Genomic DNA, 16,553 nt, shown 5'->3' with positions numbered 1-16,553 from the left:
GTGGAATGAAGTTGGTGTCTAAAGACACGTTAAACAGATCATGTAATGAGTATATTAATATACTGGATTCAAGCTTAAGAAATTTGGCTTCCAAGCCATCTGGACCAGCACTACTATTTTTTTGTCTCATAAATGGCTTGAAGTACATCAGATGGTAAAATTCTAGAAAAGGAAAAAGATGAATCAACTTGGTTTAAAGAGCTGAAGTCAGCAACCAATGTGAACATTTTTAAATCAAAGTAAAAGGCACTCTTTTTCTCTACTGCGTATGATTGAGAGGGAGATTTTTGGTGATGTTGTTGATGTAATGTGTTTGATGATGATTTCAAATGATTTTACTGATGATTTTAAATTATGTTCTTACAGATTTTAAGCTGTTGAATGTTTTCTGTTGCACTTTTTGATCATGTAAAGCACATTGAGTTGCCTTGTAAATGAAATGCGCTATACAAATACATTTGCCTTGCCTAAAAGGAGCCAAATAATCAGAGTGCATGGCACTGCTAATAAAATAAAAGTGTGTGTTAAAGTCCTCAGCAATTGTTAAAGGATCTGTAATAAAATTGTCATTGAGAAAGACACGATCAGTAGAATCATTATTTGATTTGTTAAGAAGCTAATTGAGATGTTTCCAGAACTGTTTGGAATGATTTGCATTCTGAGCAAATGATTCTTTATAGTAGTTGGAGTTTGCGTTCCTGGTTTGTGTTTTGCAGTGATTCCTCAAACACCTGTATTGCTCCCTGTCAGAGGGATCCTTTGATTTATTATAAAATAACAATAAAATTCTGATTGATAAATAATTGATTCTTACCAGGAAACAAGATATCAGACTCTGAAAATTCTGGTGGGAGCAGCATTTGGATGCCATTATCAGCCATCTTTCTATAGAACTGTGCATGGCTTCCAGCTGAACATGGCAGACACTTCAAAAACCGGAAGTCTACACTACCATGGGAACGATCAAATGCCTTTAATCTCATAAAACCAGTTGTAGTTACGTTACTTGAGCACTTCCTTGAGTAATCACTACGACACAGTTTGTCAAACATGTCGACCTTCAGTGTGCATTTAAAGTGCTTTTTATTGCCTATTTAGCTTCTAAACCACCTCTTGTTCCCACTGGAAAATATTACACATAATCATTTGGATATCCAAAAGACTTTTGGAATTTAGTTTTGGTTGTCCTTTAAAGGGCCCATGTTACGCTAAATTGGATTTTCTGTGCTTTAAACATCATAAAAGTACTATATGGGTTTCATACACATGCCCAAAGTGTTTTTTTCATCAATTATTAGTTAGACAGTGATTTGCTCCTTTCTTACTGCAGGGTGAGCCCAAAAACCTCGCTCCAATTTGATGACGCGTTCCCACATTTTAATGACGAATTTGATGCGGCACTCAGCTGGAGAAGCTGCGCCTCCAGGAAGCTCTCTGCCGTGATAGACATGTAAACAAAGACGCCCACGAATGAGCGCATTGAGCATGAGCTCGGCTACAGAGTGGGTGGGAGGAGGGCGGGCCGTCCTCTGGCCCTACATCACCGTGTGGAGAGGAGGAAGTCAGTGTCCCGTCTATAGACACGGCCACTCATGAATATGCATAAGCAGGCTGCAAATCAGCCTGTTTGTGTAGAGTTGCTCAGAAAGTGACTTTTCAGAGGCTAAAACAGGCGAGTTTGAAAAAATAAACCTCAAATCCTATGTTTTTGGGGTTCTTGGAACAAATGGAGATGGGTGAAAAATAGCATGATATGGGACCTTTAAGAAGGAATATGTATTATGTAAGTGTCTTTATGGGTAAAGGTGTTGACATACCTGCAGCAGACTGTGTAGTCTGAGCTCCCGGGTTGACCTCTTGTTTTCGTTTGCTGCTCTCAATGCGACCCCGGACCTGCGCAATTAGGCGGGAAAAATCGCTGCTGTGCTGTTTACCTGTGGTTTAAACACATATATATGATGTGTGGGTAAAGAAAAATTAAATCACTAACAGATTGAAAGCCACCACAATATTTAATAAAGGAGCATAAACAGACAGTTAACATATTTTTCAAAAAAGCTGAACCTAATTAAAGTTTGGGTCACACAATGGTTGCTATGGAAAGCTGTTCCATTAAGAAGCAGGAAAAAAGGAAAACACACCTTAAAGCTCAGGCACTAATGCACACAATATGGTGATTTGTACATCACTTTGGAATAAGGAGAATCCTTGGCATTTGAGAAGGATTGGCGGTGTGCAAGGGCAAAATGGTGATTTAAAACAAGCAGTAAAAGAAAGGAGAAATAGCAGCTAGTTACTAACTTTTACACTTATAAGCTTGTCAGCTCAATCACAGATCACCACGCTGGCTTGCTTAATAAGTGTCCCAATCCGATATTGATATTGGTCCGATATTAGCCTGAAAACGAATATCGGATATCAGATTCAAATTTCCGTTTTTTTTTTCCAATTAATTTTTTATTTATTTTATTCAATTGTAGAATACTGTAGGTATTACGTTCAAGGTTAAACATGAATGGAACCAATTGGTTAATAATCAATGGGTCAGTCCTACATCACTTGATCAAGCCTTTTCTAATATTCCACACTACAAAATGAATATTTTTATTAAAAAAAAAGAGAGAGAAAAAAAAATGTAAAAAAAAAGTATGTATGATTCATGCTGATATCTGATCAATATCGGTAATCAGCTGATACGCAAGGCTGCAATATCGGTATCATATGGGAAATAAAAAAGTTGTATCGGGACATCCCTTACTGCTTAAAGCCATCAACATCTGTCTTGATAAATCAAATCAATAGTTCTACAACGGTTAAGCGCCATTTATTTTGAAAATACTAGTGTCTGCAAGATAATTTACTATTTCAAACTATTTTTATCCACTTTACCTTTACATTTATATATCTCTAGCTTCAGCATTATAACAGAAATTTTTTGATGATTAAAACGCTATCAATGGTAGTGAACTATAGCATAACGCTCATCCTTTGAAAGGTTAAAAAATTAAACAAGTTCAATAAATAACACTATACTTACAATAGTTTGAATGCATCTCAATCTATCTCCTTCTGTGACTGATTCTTTGAAAAAGCCATTACCTGGAAAACATAAAAACATATTTAAACGTTTTGTTGGAGGTACTTGTAATCAAACATGGATAAAAAAAATACATAACTTTGTATCATCAGGTACACATACAGGTTTGGTTTTCCCTGTAGTTGATTTCTCGCCTTTTCATTAGCCTCGACTTCTTTGCAATATCTTGATCTGCCGACACAGAAAACACACTACATGAGATCCAGGTGATTTACCAGTGGCATCGCATTGTTTCTAAAGCCTGGAACTGGTTTCAACCATAAATGTTGAAGACTATTTCTGGTCTCCCCCCACCCTCATCTTTGCTTCTGTCTTTTGGGTTAATCATCACCTGTCATATTAAATATGTTAGCTTACAAAACTTCCAAATTTTTTTGATTGCACGACATCCTCTCTCACCTGATTTGGGGTTTAGAGAGTCACACTGGGCGTTGTATGACTGAACAAAAGCTTGGTGTCTTTTGATCAACTGGTCTCTAGAACCCTGCATTGACAGATGACATTCCTTAAGTCTTCTTTTCAGCTCCTGCACTGAAAGCAGGTTGTACACCAACTTTCCCATCGGCCGCCTGTTATTTCCAAGACTGCTGAAATATATTAAAAAAAAACCAATGGTAAACAGAAAACCAGTATTTTTACATAAAAGAGCCATAATTTCAACTTTTGCAAGGTTTGGTTTCACCATCCATATTGTACATTTTATTGCAACAATAGTCAGCAATCATCTGGTACTCACATGTCTGGTAAAACCACCAGGAAAAGGAAAAAAAAATAAGCCAATTTTGCGACTTCACAATAAGAGCACAGACGACCTTAACCATAGCCATTTAAGTAGGTGTTAAACTATTAAACCCAATTAGATTTGGTAACTACACAACTACAAAACAGTATAGATTTACCTCCTCAAGCTTTCCTTTTTCTCATCTCTGGTAAGACAAGTGTCGAGGTGCTTGTTTATAAATTGCTGTGAAATACTGACAGAACACACGGGGCACTCCACTGTAAGAGAAAAAAATAGAAACACATAAGGTGCACATTATTGGAAACACAAACCACACTTCATTCCTATCAGACATTGCTTGTTCAAATCAAAGACATGGTATTAGAAAAAGTTCAGAGATACTGTATCATAGACAGCTCAGACACAGAGAAGGAGAGAAAAGCATCCTTTGAATGAAATCAGTGACATTGTTTTCTACACAAGTGCTATTGTATAGAGTCATTACCCACTACAGGGTTCTCACCTGGAATTTTTCACAGCATGGGGGATCGCGTGGCGGACAACTTTAAAATGTATGACTCCCTGAGGGCCAAATTTAGTGAAGTAAAGCTTAAAGCTAGGGTAGGTCATTTTCTCCAGATATACTTTTTAAGATTTTGCTTGAAATTTTCTTTAGGTCCTGACAGAAATTAAGATCGTATGTGCTCTGAAAAAAGGAACTAAGAAATCCATCGTATTCACAACCGTGGGCGTGCATGCAATCTGATCTGTTGTGAGTTGGACCCATGACAAGCAGCTTCGTGTGCTCTACACACTACGTCACTACTGGAAGTCCCTTTTGTGTCCAATTGTGCAACAACTATTACGACAGTATCGATCAAAAAATGAAAAACAATTGAAAATCCCCCCTACGTTGCTGAAAACTGAATGTAGGGGGCGCTATTACATCGTCTGGGGCCCCTACGCTCAACAGTGCTGGCGAGAACCCTGCACTAGGGCTACTTTTTCTTGCAAAAAATGACCAAATGATTTAAATAATTGCCAGCAAACACTAGAAAATCTCCATGTTGCAGGTAGTAACCACATATTTTGAAAACTATAAAATTAGGCATAAAAATAGAATAAAGCCCAAGCCAACACTAATGTTTTTAAGAAATCTCTCATCAATCAAATGTGCTTAATTTGTGAAAGTAAAAATCATCAACCGTGGCAATAAGACAAGAACAAGTAAAGCTATGAATATTCATACACATGCACCTCAATGTTTTAGTGAGGTTTGTTTTTTTATTTATATTTTTTTAAAATGTGTCAGACAACCTCTGAGGGGTTTTACCCAGAGAAGATGAAACAGTGAGTTCAAAATGAATGACTAAAGGTTTGTGTTTGGGGCCTCACCTTTAATAATGGGCTTCACATCTATTGATGGCGATGAAGAGTGTGCAATTTGAACATCCAAGGCCTCCTCCTTTACCGGCACTCGAGTTTTTTCTGATGGTAGTTTGGGATTGTGTGAAAGTTCCATTTTTCTAGGCTGAAAGCTGTGAGCGATGGATCTGTCTAGCCCAGTATTCTCACTGGGAGGCGTTTTAAGCTTCTTCTGGAAAAAGTGACTTAACGCGCCGTTACACTTTTTGCCTCTCTCTGGGGAGTTTTGCACTTGACAGCAGAGAAGGGGTTTTAGGTGAAATTGGAGGAGAGTCAAAATTGGCTTTCGACAACTGCTGCCTGAAAAACCACAAAAAAAAAGTGCTTGAGTTTAGAGTAGGATACTCAACGACAACCATACGTTATTCAAATTATCACTTAAATCTATTGTATAGACCTCACAGATTAATAAATCGAAGATCATTTGCTCGAAAAAGAAAGATGTAGGAAGTTGAAATTGCAGACTCAAAGTTTGTTTTCACCTCTATTATAAACAGTTAATCAGCTGACATTTACACGCATTGATTGTATTGTGGGTGTTTTTATTTCATCTTACGATTGTTGGGTTCTTCGCGAGACAAGGACAGCAATTTGCTTGACACATTACCATTTTTGTTCTAGCTTTTTGCCGGTAATCCCGTGATATCAGAATAAAGTAAAAACACTTCTCTGCAGCCGTCGCTGTGACTCCACATCCCACAATGCAATGCACAAATACATGACACAAAACAGCGCAAACGCATGACAATACAATGAGTAACCAGCTTAAAGCCTGATAAGGAACAATCACGCCTTAAAAAGTTTTTTTTTTTTTTTTGTATTCTCAGGCAGTAAGCATAATAAATGGTATTGACATTTAGGGGGCCTTCGGTGTAGGACTCCACCGTCTTAATCGTGATTCTTTACAGCTGTAGTTTGAAAACGGAACGCTTTGGGGCAGTCATGGAACGGAGAGAGCAAACAAATTGCAGCTGGGCCATTAGTTGGCAATAAAATGAGCCCAATGAGGTGGTGTGATGTTCTACTTTCTATATTTAAAACGTATTCATGCACATCATCCCCATTAGCCGCAGGTTCACCAGACGTTAACGTGTCCATCCGCACGAACACCAGCGGCCTGAGTCATAGCAGAGAAACCCATCGGCGTAGCAAACTTTGGAAGAACATGCCCTGGTATGTCAAGAACTCACAAACAACAAATCCTTTTAAGGAAAGAACCAAAATCCAAGAACAAAATTCAAAATAATAAAAAACAAAAAAAACATGTTTTAAATATTGCATTACTTACACCCACTGTAAACTAAACAACACTGTTAAAGCAACAGGAAAGGTCAAGTGCACCATATAGCACAGCTATTACATGTAACCGTTTCTGGCCCATTGGAGAAGAGAAAGAACATCTTCACCATTATATTCATGTGTCAAATAAGTTCAAATAAAGAGATGTTCATGTAGCTTAATGGTTGCTGCCTCAGAGCGAATAACAGATGCTGCAAGCTTCAGATTTTATGAAATAATTCAACACAAAGCTCGACTACATTAGCATCTAGGCAAGATAATTTATTGCAATAAGTTCTAAAATGTAAAAAAAAAAATCTCTTGTTTTGTTAGTAGCTTTTGACTACATTTTCTGTCTAAAAATTACAAGCTGGATATTAGAGTGAAAATATTTAACATATTGAAAGTGGCTATCAACAATGACAGACCAAAAACCAACAAAAAAAACCCCAAACTGCAACAAAGCTCCAAAAGAGCTGTAAATAAACACTTGCACACAAAAAATGCATATATTTAAATTAAAATGAGTGTAATGTACCATATACAGTATGTACTGTATTATATATATATATATATATATATATATATATATATATCTAATATTTTTAAGCCTATATTACGCCTATATTGGCTGCAAGAGCAACTACTTTATGCACTGCAAGCCCATGACAAATTTCTCCATAGGGACAATAAAGTGTATTTATTATATTAAATTTAGCCTTTATCAACATTTTAAACAAATAAAAGGCAAAAGAGAATTCAGACTACAAGGTACCGGTAACTTGTTACTGTAACTATAATTACAAAGTGCTGCACACTAATGGTTAGCAGGAGAAACGGACCTTGCATTTAATGGCAGTAATTTAGGGACCATCAGCCAGCAGCTCCCTAATGCAGCGAGTTTGTAGTGAAAAATGAGAGTGGTCCAAAAAAAAAAAAAAAAACAGTAGCTCTTACATGTGCTCAAGCACAGAATGTACCAACCACATGGGCACAAGTTGTGATATTCCCCTTCGGAATACACAGCCAGGAGAAGCATTTCCACTCAAACTAAATAGTGCTACAACAGCTAAAGTATTCAAACGTAATACATTTAGTTCAGAGAGAAAGTGAAGAACACAAAACAATCAAAGCTTTTATATTTTTTTATAACATCAACATTTCTCTAACAAAGTTAAATTTATGTTAAAGAAATGATGATAGAATTTGATCTAAAAAGATATTTTTGTGATGGATTTCACATCACAAAAACTCATTTTTTAACATCCGATGCTAGGACAACAGGAAATTAAAAAAAAAAACAAAGGAAGGAGCTGCAGCTCAATCTACTCAATCACAACAGAGATGACAATCGGGAGGTAGAAACTTTGAAGAGAACCCCCGCCACGTGTTGATAACCTTCAAGTGACTGATGAAGGATGGAAAACGATGTCTCATTACATGAAAATGGTTTTCTACCATACAAATTTAAGGCACAAAAAAGCATTCAGTAAGCAGGAGAAGACAACGAGTACATATATACAGACCCTTTTCCAAAAAATTTGAATACCATGTAAAGTTATTTAATTTCCATAACTCTATTCAATAAATTAAACTTTCATAGATTATAAATTCAGGGCCCACAATTTAAACGATTCCCAGTATTTATTTGTTTATTTTTACATAATTTGGGCTTCCAGCTCATAAAAACCCACGAAAACAGGAATTCAAATAATTAGAATACTGTGAAGAAATCACTATTTAAATTTCAGTTTTTGCAGAAAAAAAAAGGGGAAGAGGACTGGACTATGAGTGTGATGATATCTCGATACGACGATATATCACGATATTTTTTCGCACAATTGATTATCGATACGCTTGCGCTAAGTATTGATTTTTATTTATTCATTTTTTTACACCTTTTCTGCTTTTTCACTAAATGTGCAGGTAGGTCTTCACATAAATGTTGTCACTGTTTGTTGAAGGAACCAATATATCGTTTACTGGAATATTGCACTATAATGGTGTCACTGGCAAGAAAGATCTTTTTTTTTTTTCTTGTAATGTCATAGATTATCGTAGATTGATTTCTGACCAATATATCAATAATCGCAGTATCGCCATATCGTGAGATAATCGTTTTCGTGAGCTTTGTATCGCGTTATCCGTATCGTGAGGTTCCCACCCCTAGACTGGACTGTTGGCCAGTCGTCCAAGGTCCTTTTTTGAGACAAAAGTAAAGTATGCCTTTCATTCAGGAATCAAGGTCCAAGGGTTTGGAGGAAGACAGGTGAGGAACAGAAGAGAAGATTGCACCCCCAAATCATGACTGACTGTGGATATTTCACACAGGACCTCAAGCAGCTTGGGTTCCACAACAGATTACTGTTCACATGCCTTTTAACATTACGATTTTTACTTGACTTACAGAACAATAATTTCAAGCACCAGATAAACCAGATCCATTGAAAATTAAACATGCTTTTTTTTTATGTAAAAAATAAATCGATCAAGAAATAACGTGATTTTCAACTACTGTAGATGCAGGTCTGCAAAAAGTAATAGACATTTGCTGCCTTTGTGTGAGCAATCCAAACCAGATGAAGTTCTGAGGAGGAGCTCTAAAGAAGGTGAATATTAGGTTTCACAGCAAATGAGCAGAAATCACCTCAGGGACTGTGATGTTATATTCCTTTAGTTGATGCAGTGATATGTGTAAGACCTCAGATGTTCCTCCTGAGCTTCTCCCGAGTGCTGCCCTCAGTGTCAGCGCCCCAGTGTAAAAACAACATATCAGGCCTGAAGCTAAACAACACAGGTTTAGTATGATATAGGCGGAACCCTGACTGACCTCAGCTAATGAAAACTAAATCCCCATTTAATTTACAGAAAATCTCAGAGTCAGAACGACATTACAAAAAAATTTAAATAACTCTTTCTCCAACGCTGGCAAAGTGAAGTCAGTGGAAATAGGTTGCATGGTGGAAATCCTGTGAGCTCGTCAATAATAACAGAATTGTTTCTCATTTCCTCCGTAATCATTTTGATTCACAAAGATCCCAAACTCCATAGGTGTTCAGAATAAAGTGCTGTGTTCAGTCCCATTTAAAAAAACTACATGTGCATCTGTGTCTCTCTACTTAATATTCTTTTGAAATTAAACAGGTATATATTATTATAAAAAGCTAATAATAAATTTAAGCATTAAACAAGTAGGTCTAGATTTCACGCAAAAAACTGTACATAACCAGACATGTTGTTGGCTGTGAGCTAGTGGCAATGTGCCCCAGGGCAGCTGTGGCTACAATGTAGCTTACCACCACTGGTGTGACTGATGTGTATGAATAATGGTTTCACTAACACACTTTGAAAAAAGTTACATAGAAATCCAAGCCATTATTATCATCATCATAATAGGTTTCGATGACAAATCAACACTTTTAGCTGACACAAACTCGGCTCAGTGTAAATGCACAGTTACTCAAAACAAAACAAAACCCCTGCACTAAAAGGGCTGGCAGTGCACAGAGAAAACAATTACACATGTTCAGAAATTTGACTTAAGGCAAGAGTGGCAGCTGAAATATGAGAGAATGACAATATTGAAAGTAAAGGCATTAAAGCTGATATTCAGAGTTTCTGAGAAATCTATGTTTATGTATGATTCTTTTGAAAAATACCTAACTAGTCTTTTACTATGGTCTACTGATGGTGGTCATTCATATACATTAATGTATATAAGGTCCCGCCTTTCAGTATAGACCTTGACTATAGACTTTGACTTCCTGTTTTGAGACTGTCAATCAAAGTGAATGCGGAACTGTGCACAAAAAAACAAGGCCACGCGTCACAACAGCAAACAGGTAATATGATTTTGGCTCTTACCCTGACCCATAGACATATATCAATGTGACCCGATGGGACTTTGTTATGTTCCGCGATGCGCATGCAGAAAAGTAGAGGCATGGATTCTGGTAGTTTGGCAGAGGCGGGGGAGGAAGTGGAGCTATTTAGGGCGGGACATTTAGATGTTTCTCAGAAACTCCAGATAACAGCATTAAAGGTGCAGTCTACAACTCTTATAAAAGTCACTTTTTGTCATATTTGCTAAAGCTGTCAATATGTAAAGACATTCTTACATGAAACTAGTAGTTTGTGTGAAAAAAACAAGCGCATTGAGCCTCCTCTGCCAGAATGCACAGCCGCGACGAGCAAAAAAGACCCAATCAGAGCCAGGATTGTGTTTGATGGACTATCTGACAGCTGTTGCTCACAAGCCCCACCCCTTCCCTGGGCTGGAGCATCGTCTTTTTTTTTACAGTGTATGGTCTGAAGGATTAGAAGATGGAATTAGTGACTTTTCTGCTTGAAAAGCAATTACTGCTGCTTGATTTACATTATGTTTGATTTGTAATTGTTACACTAGAACTACTGTATGTGGTGCATGTGTTGTTCATGTGCGGGCTGCTGTAAGTGACACTGCGTTGTTGCTGCTGTTGCTGAGGTTTGTGCACATTGAGAGAGAGAAGTGCGTCAGTAATATGCTTTTAACAGAGCATGTTATATTAGTGTGATGTTGCTGTCGGACAAACGTTAGCTTGTTAGCTCCTCTGAGGGAGGGACTTTAAAAAGTTTGGAGGCAGGGCAAGAGAGCAGCGGGGAGGGAGGGGGAGAGAGGGATCTGAGAGTTGAGGACTGCACCTTTAAAGCTGCTCACTTTCCAGATGAAAGGGAAGTGCTTAACTCATACAAAAGAGACTAATGGGAAATGTGATTGAGGTTTTACCATCAGTGAGGACAGAGGGGGCGATGGCACCAGCTGCAGTTGCGTCATTGGGTTTGAACATGTTCAAAGTGAACATGAGTTACTGTGAGACTTTAGCAAACAGCTTTAATTGCGATAAATAAAAACATACTAACAAACTCAAAATCATTGAAATATTGTTTCATTTTAAATCAGGAAGTACATTTTTGGAAACATGTGGAAAAAATAACATTTCATATGTATTGAATAAAGTCCTTGAGCAAAGGATGTTTGATGTGTCATACATTACCTTGCCGTTCGAAAGTTAGTAACCAAATCATCTAATAAACGGTGTTGTTCAGGTCTTGTTCTGTCATTTTTCTATTTGAAAAAAAAGAAGAAGATGAAGAAGAACAAGAATATTAACATACAAATACTTTAATTTGACATGAAATTCATAGAAGCAGAATATATCCCCACCACTGGTGTTTGAATTACACAATTTGTGACAAAGACTTTAATTATTAACTGATCCTAACAGCAAGTGCTGAGTACTGTACTTTTCTTAATATATTACCATTACAACCTGTTGTTTTACAGGTGGGCTCAGTGAGAAAACAAGGTCTTATTTTTTAGAGGGACCTGTTTTGGACAAACCCGAATTTTGGACATGCTATATAGACCAAGGTAAAGAAGGCAGGGTAAAAGAATAACTTCCATACATACATTAAGCATTCAGTTAGTAATAAAGGGCAGGGAGCGCAGGCTGTACGTGTGCCGACTGTGTGTCATGGAGGAGATACACGAGGGCAGGAGTCTGGGGATCAGCTTGTAAATAAAGGTTCACCAATACAAAACCCTATGTGTGGATAGTAGAGAGGTAACCATAGAATACAGAGTGCAGTAAGGGGTGAGGTGGTAAAAATACAAAAAAATAAACTCTGATCAGCTTGAATAATAGAAACCTTTTAAACACAGATGTTTTTAAGCACTTACCATATTACAGACTGGACACTGCAGCTTATAGGAAAGAAATTTACGGATGCACAAGGAGCAAACTGCAAGGCAAAAAAAAAAAAACATAAAATGTGATTAACCACTAACGTATTGCAAAACAGCAAGGCATGCTCGTTCTTACAAGGAAGACACTTTGGGCCTGTACTACGAAACCGGATAAATTTATCCAGGATATCTATACGTTAGCGGGCTTCACTTAACCAAACATTCGTCAGAGCAGCTGTCCTACAAAGCTGGATATTAACATGTTAACTTAACCAACCTGGATCAGTGCACGCTCACATAAAACAGGTAGATATTATAATTGTAGCGTCTGACCAATCACAAACAGGAAGAAACCGTGACTTACGTCACCATGAGGATCATTTCTTGAAAATATGAATAAATAATACAGAATACAAAAACAGCAAAAGCAGGAAGGAAGAAACATGGGCAGATAATTGATGACTAATCTGTAAATTTGTGAGATAATACAACATTAATTCATTGGAGAATAAACAAACGATCTGGTCAGTACCACTTTACGTGTTTCTATTCAGGCATCGACCTCATTTTGGGTCTATCGCCATGGCATCGTAGTACACGGAATAAATAAAGGAAGTCGAAATCCAACTTTGCGCAAAAAGATGAGCAAAGGTCCACAGATGACACCATCAGACAAATGAAGTCTTAAGCCTCCCAATGATTAGTTATTGAAATATGAAAGCTCTGACGAAAATATCTGTCATAAACCACCTGACAACGCTCTTGTAACTGTATCAAACACAGGCATAAAGATAAATGTTGTCATTTGAACAGGTTTATAGTCACAAGATTCCAGCTTATACAAATAAAAAACAAATAACGAGAGCATATGACGCCTAGGGCTGGGCAAAAAAAAATCGATTGAATCGGATTTGTCGATAAAAATGATTTTTATTTTGCAAATCCGAGTTTTTTTTTTTTCAACCAGTTATTTTGGACTTTTTGGCATTTCGATGTGAGCCAGCCCCTCTTTGTTTACATGTGTTTACCCTTTGAGTAGACTATATGTGTGCCACAGGCATATTAAATTTTTCTCACTATGCTGAGGGAAGAGTTTATTATTTTTTTAATTGTAATGTTATATGTTATAAAATATGTAGTTATCTGATTTCTTAATCAGAAAATTTAAGCTACTGTGAAGTTACTGTTGCACTTTTGCTTAAACCTGGATTAAAGCTTAAAATTGTTGAATGACAGAGCCTCATTTACTGTTCATTTTGGGATTGTTCTATGCATTTTAACTCTTGAGGACAATCACAACAATAAAGTTGTACTTTTGACAATATATCTGATGTCTGCAGTGTATTAAAAAAAAATCAAATCAAATTTTTCTTTAAAAAATTGGAGATCTTTTCTTTCAGGCAAAATCGCCCAGCCCTAATGACGCCTAATTAATTAGTTGACCAACATCCTCCCACGTCTGTAACTTGGATCGAAATATCCATCTTTTATTTGCATCATCTTAGCACACCTTCCCTTACTGTTAAAGATTTAACCTTTCAAAGTTCATAACTTCTTGTTGTGCCTCTCAAATTAACCAAAACTTTTTTGAAAAAAAAGAAAAAAACATGATGATGAAGTCACAACCAAGTGATTTAAGCCACAGAATACGCTTTAATATCATAAAGTTATTCCATGAAAGACAGTTGCTCTGCTTTCTACTTACAATTGTGAGAGCACTTAGTCATCATTGAGATGTTGAGAAAGTCGAAGCAGATTGGACACCGGAGCAGAGTGTCAATGTTCTGTGGATGAAGAAGAAAAAAAACACTTGTTATCTGGAATCTAATCATGTAAACCAAAAAATATAATCTTCACCCTCATCCAGAGCCTAAGAATGTGAGAAGGCTTTAACAGTCGGAGCAAATTTTGTACAAACCCCGAGAGACCTCAGCTTAACTTGTAAAACAGTGTAAAAAGAAAAAAAAAAGAAAAAGGAGTGAGTGCAGCTAAAGATTAAAGTGCTGTGAGGCGCCCTGGCTTTTGTAGAGTAATAGACTGTATCAGGCCTGTTTGTTGGTGTTGATGCTTACAGCTCAGAAACCCTCAAAACTCTAAGTTTCTTATTTTGAAAGTTCTTTAATAACATGGGATGGTTTCCTCTTGGAGCTCTGATTTCCTCCCACCATCAAAAACATAAAGGTTGGGATCATTAATGTTTAAATTGTAGGGATGTCCTGATACAACTTTTTCACTTCCGATATGATACCGATATCATAGCCTTACGTATCGGCCAATACCGATATCGACCTTATACGATATCAGCACGAATCATACATACTTTTATTACTTATTTTGTAGAGTGGAATGTTAGAAAAGTCTTGATCAAGTGATGTTACTCAAACAGAGAACAATAGTCAGCAACAGCAGGTTACTTTGTTGGAGTGTGAACCACAGTCACCTATGGTTAGAAGTGCTGGAGCGGAACATTTTATAGGAGAGCTTATATCGGTGATTCTAGATGCAGTCAGATAAAATCCGATATTCTAGTTAGAGCAGATGGCCATAATCCTAGCGTATCATGTGGAACAATTCTAGTTTATGAGATGACCCTCACCTCAACACTTTCCTGTCTCCACGGGCAACGGGCAGAATAAAGCGAACCACCATGGGACAGCGGCGCTGCAATCTGACACAATTATTTATTGATGTATATATACCGTTAATCATCATTATTACCTCCAATGAGGAGGTAATAATTACGCTGGCGTTTATTTATTTTTTTGATTGTTTGTCTGTTAGCAGAAATACGTCAAAAGTTTTTGATAAACGTTTAACCAAAGTTATACTTCACGCCATGGAAGATTCCATCAATTTTTTGGAGGGGATCCAGATCAATATACTGATCCCAGATCAGTTTCAAAATTCAAAATTTCAAAAATCTGTATGTTGGTTCATTATTAATCGATCTTCATGAATTTTGACTAATTTATGTCAGCTTGGTTGTTCAGTTACTGTATTGAGTTTCATCCAGATCAAACATATGGATCTACTGTATAATTATTAGTGATGATAAAAATGTTTTCCAGTCTCTGAAGTCTGAATGATCATTGTACCATATACAATACATACAATATCTGGCAAAGAAAGAAGATATTTGGCGCTTGACAAAGGTTTTCTATCTGAGATATCATGTTTCCTGTTGTGTAAGCCTTGGCTTTTTTTTCTTTTTTTTGATACAGTTTGAATTTCCAGGAGACAATTTTCTAATATTTTTTCAATGATTGAGAGATTTTTATATTTGTGATTTTAAAATGATTCTTTTAATGCACAATAAAGGTGATTAACATGATTCGCCTCTAATTTCAGATTTTTTATGAAGAGAAATTTTCATTTCAAACCGTACAGAGATTAAATATATTAAATATCTACTGTTTTGTATTTTGCTGTTATAAGGCATACACTTATGTAAATGTCAAATACTTGAGTATGCCGAAGTCGGGCCAAGTCTTATTTTGAAATCAAAATACAATCAACCTAATTTAAAGGATAGATTAAAGTACAGCATACACCACTTGACAGACAGGCACGCATGCGCACGATTTACATACAAGGAAAGACGTAATGTTATTTCTATATTATGTTTATAATTCATGTAATACCCCAATAATAACATCCGTGCTGATATCCGTGCTGATCCGTCTCTGATCAGCTGGGCTTTAGCCGCAGTTTTAGCACAACACAGTTCCTCTCATAAACTCAGTTGTGACTTACTTTCAAAGATGCCACGCCGAGTGGCAGCTCTGCTTCGGCCTGATAAGCCATATTTCAAATAATCTAAATAATGAGAGCCTTTAAATCACGAATCTGAAGCGGTTTCTAGTTTCTTCTTCTTCTTCTTCCTCTTCTGGTTTGATTCCTGACCCGCGCCAAACTACTACCGTTGACGTCATCTTGCAACTTCCGGTGACCAATCCCTGCCTAAAAAATAAAAACTATCCCGTGCCTACCACTTTGTTTTTCTTAGATTAGACTATTACTTTCGAGGATCGATCCACCACTGCTAATTATTATTATTATTATTATTATTATTATTATTATTATTATTATTATTATTATTATTATTATTATTATTATTATTATTAAGAATCAGAATCAGAATCAGAAATGTTTTTAATGGCCATGTACAGTTTTAAGGACAGTACAAGGAATTTGTCTTGGTAGTTGGTGCACAAAACAAACAACAACAAAAAAAAAAAAGAAATAAATAATTAAAAAAACAAAAAACAAAGAACAACCCAGCAACAATAATAATAATAATAATAATA

The 16,553-nt window shown here is 36.6% G+C and overlaps 1 protein-coding gene across 1 annotated transcript in view; it reads right to left on the bottom strand.

Moving 5' to 3' along the window:
• rad18 (RAD18 E3 ubiquitin protein ligase) overlaps positions 1–16,139 on the bottom strand; it is a 29,904-nt gene extending 13,765 nt beyond the window's left edge. Inside the window, 13 exon segments of the mRNA XM_028446882.1 lie at positions 1,818–1,934; positions 3,038–3,056; positions 3,058–3,099; positions 3,196–3,251; positions 3,482–3,684; positions 3,997–4,096; positions 5,214–5,462; positions 5,465–5,488; positions 5,491–5,543; positions 11,555–11,625; positions 12,241–12,302; positions 13,952–14,030; positions 16,000–16,139. Of these exon segments, the coding sequence (XP_028302683.1) occupies positions 1,818–1,934; positions 3,038–3,056; positions 3,058–3,099; positions 3,196–3,251; positions 3,482–3,684; positions 3,997–4,096; positions 5,214–5,462; positions 5,465–5,488; positions 5,491–5,543; positions 11,555–11,625; positions 12,241–12,302; positions 13,952–14,030; positions 16,000–16,050 (1,126 nt within the window). The 5' untranslated portion in view covers positions 16,051–16,139.
• Positions 16,140–16,553: the final 414 nt, after the last annotated feature.

The sequence above is a fragment of the Gouania willdenowi genome, chromosome 5, assembly GCF_900634775.1.
Source record: "Gouania willdenowi chromosome 5, fGouWil2.1, whole genome shotgun sequence".
In the NCBI taxonomy this organism is placed as follows: Eukaryota; Metazoa; Chordata; class Actinopteri; order Blenniiformes; family Gobiesocidae; genus Gouania; species Gouania willdenowi.
This window is presented reverse-complemented; position numbering and strand designations above follow the sequence as displayed.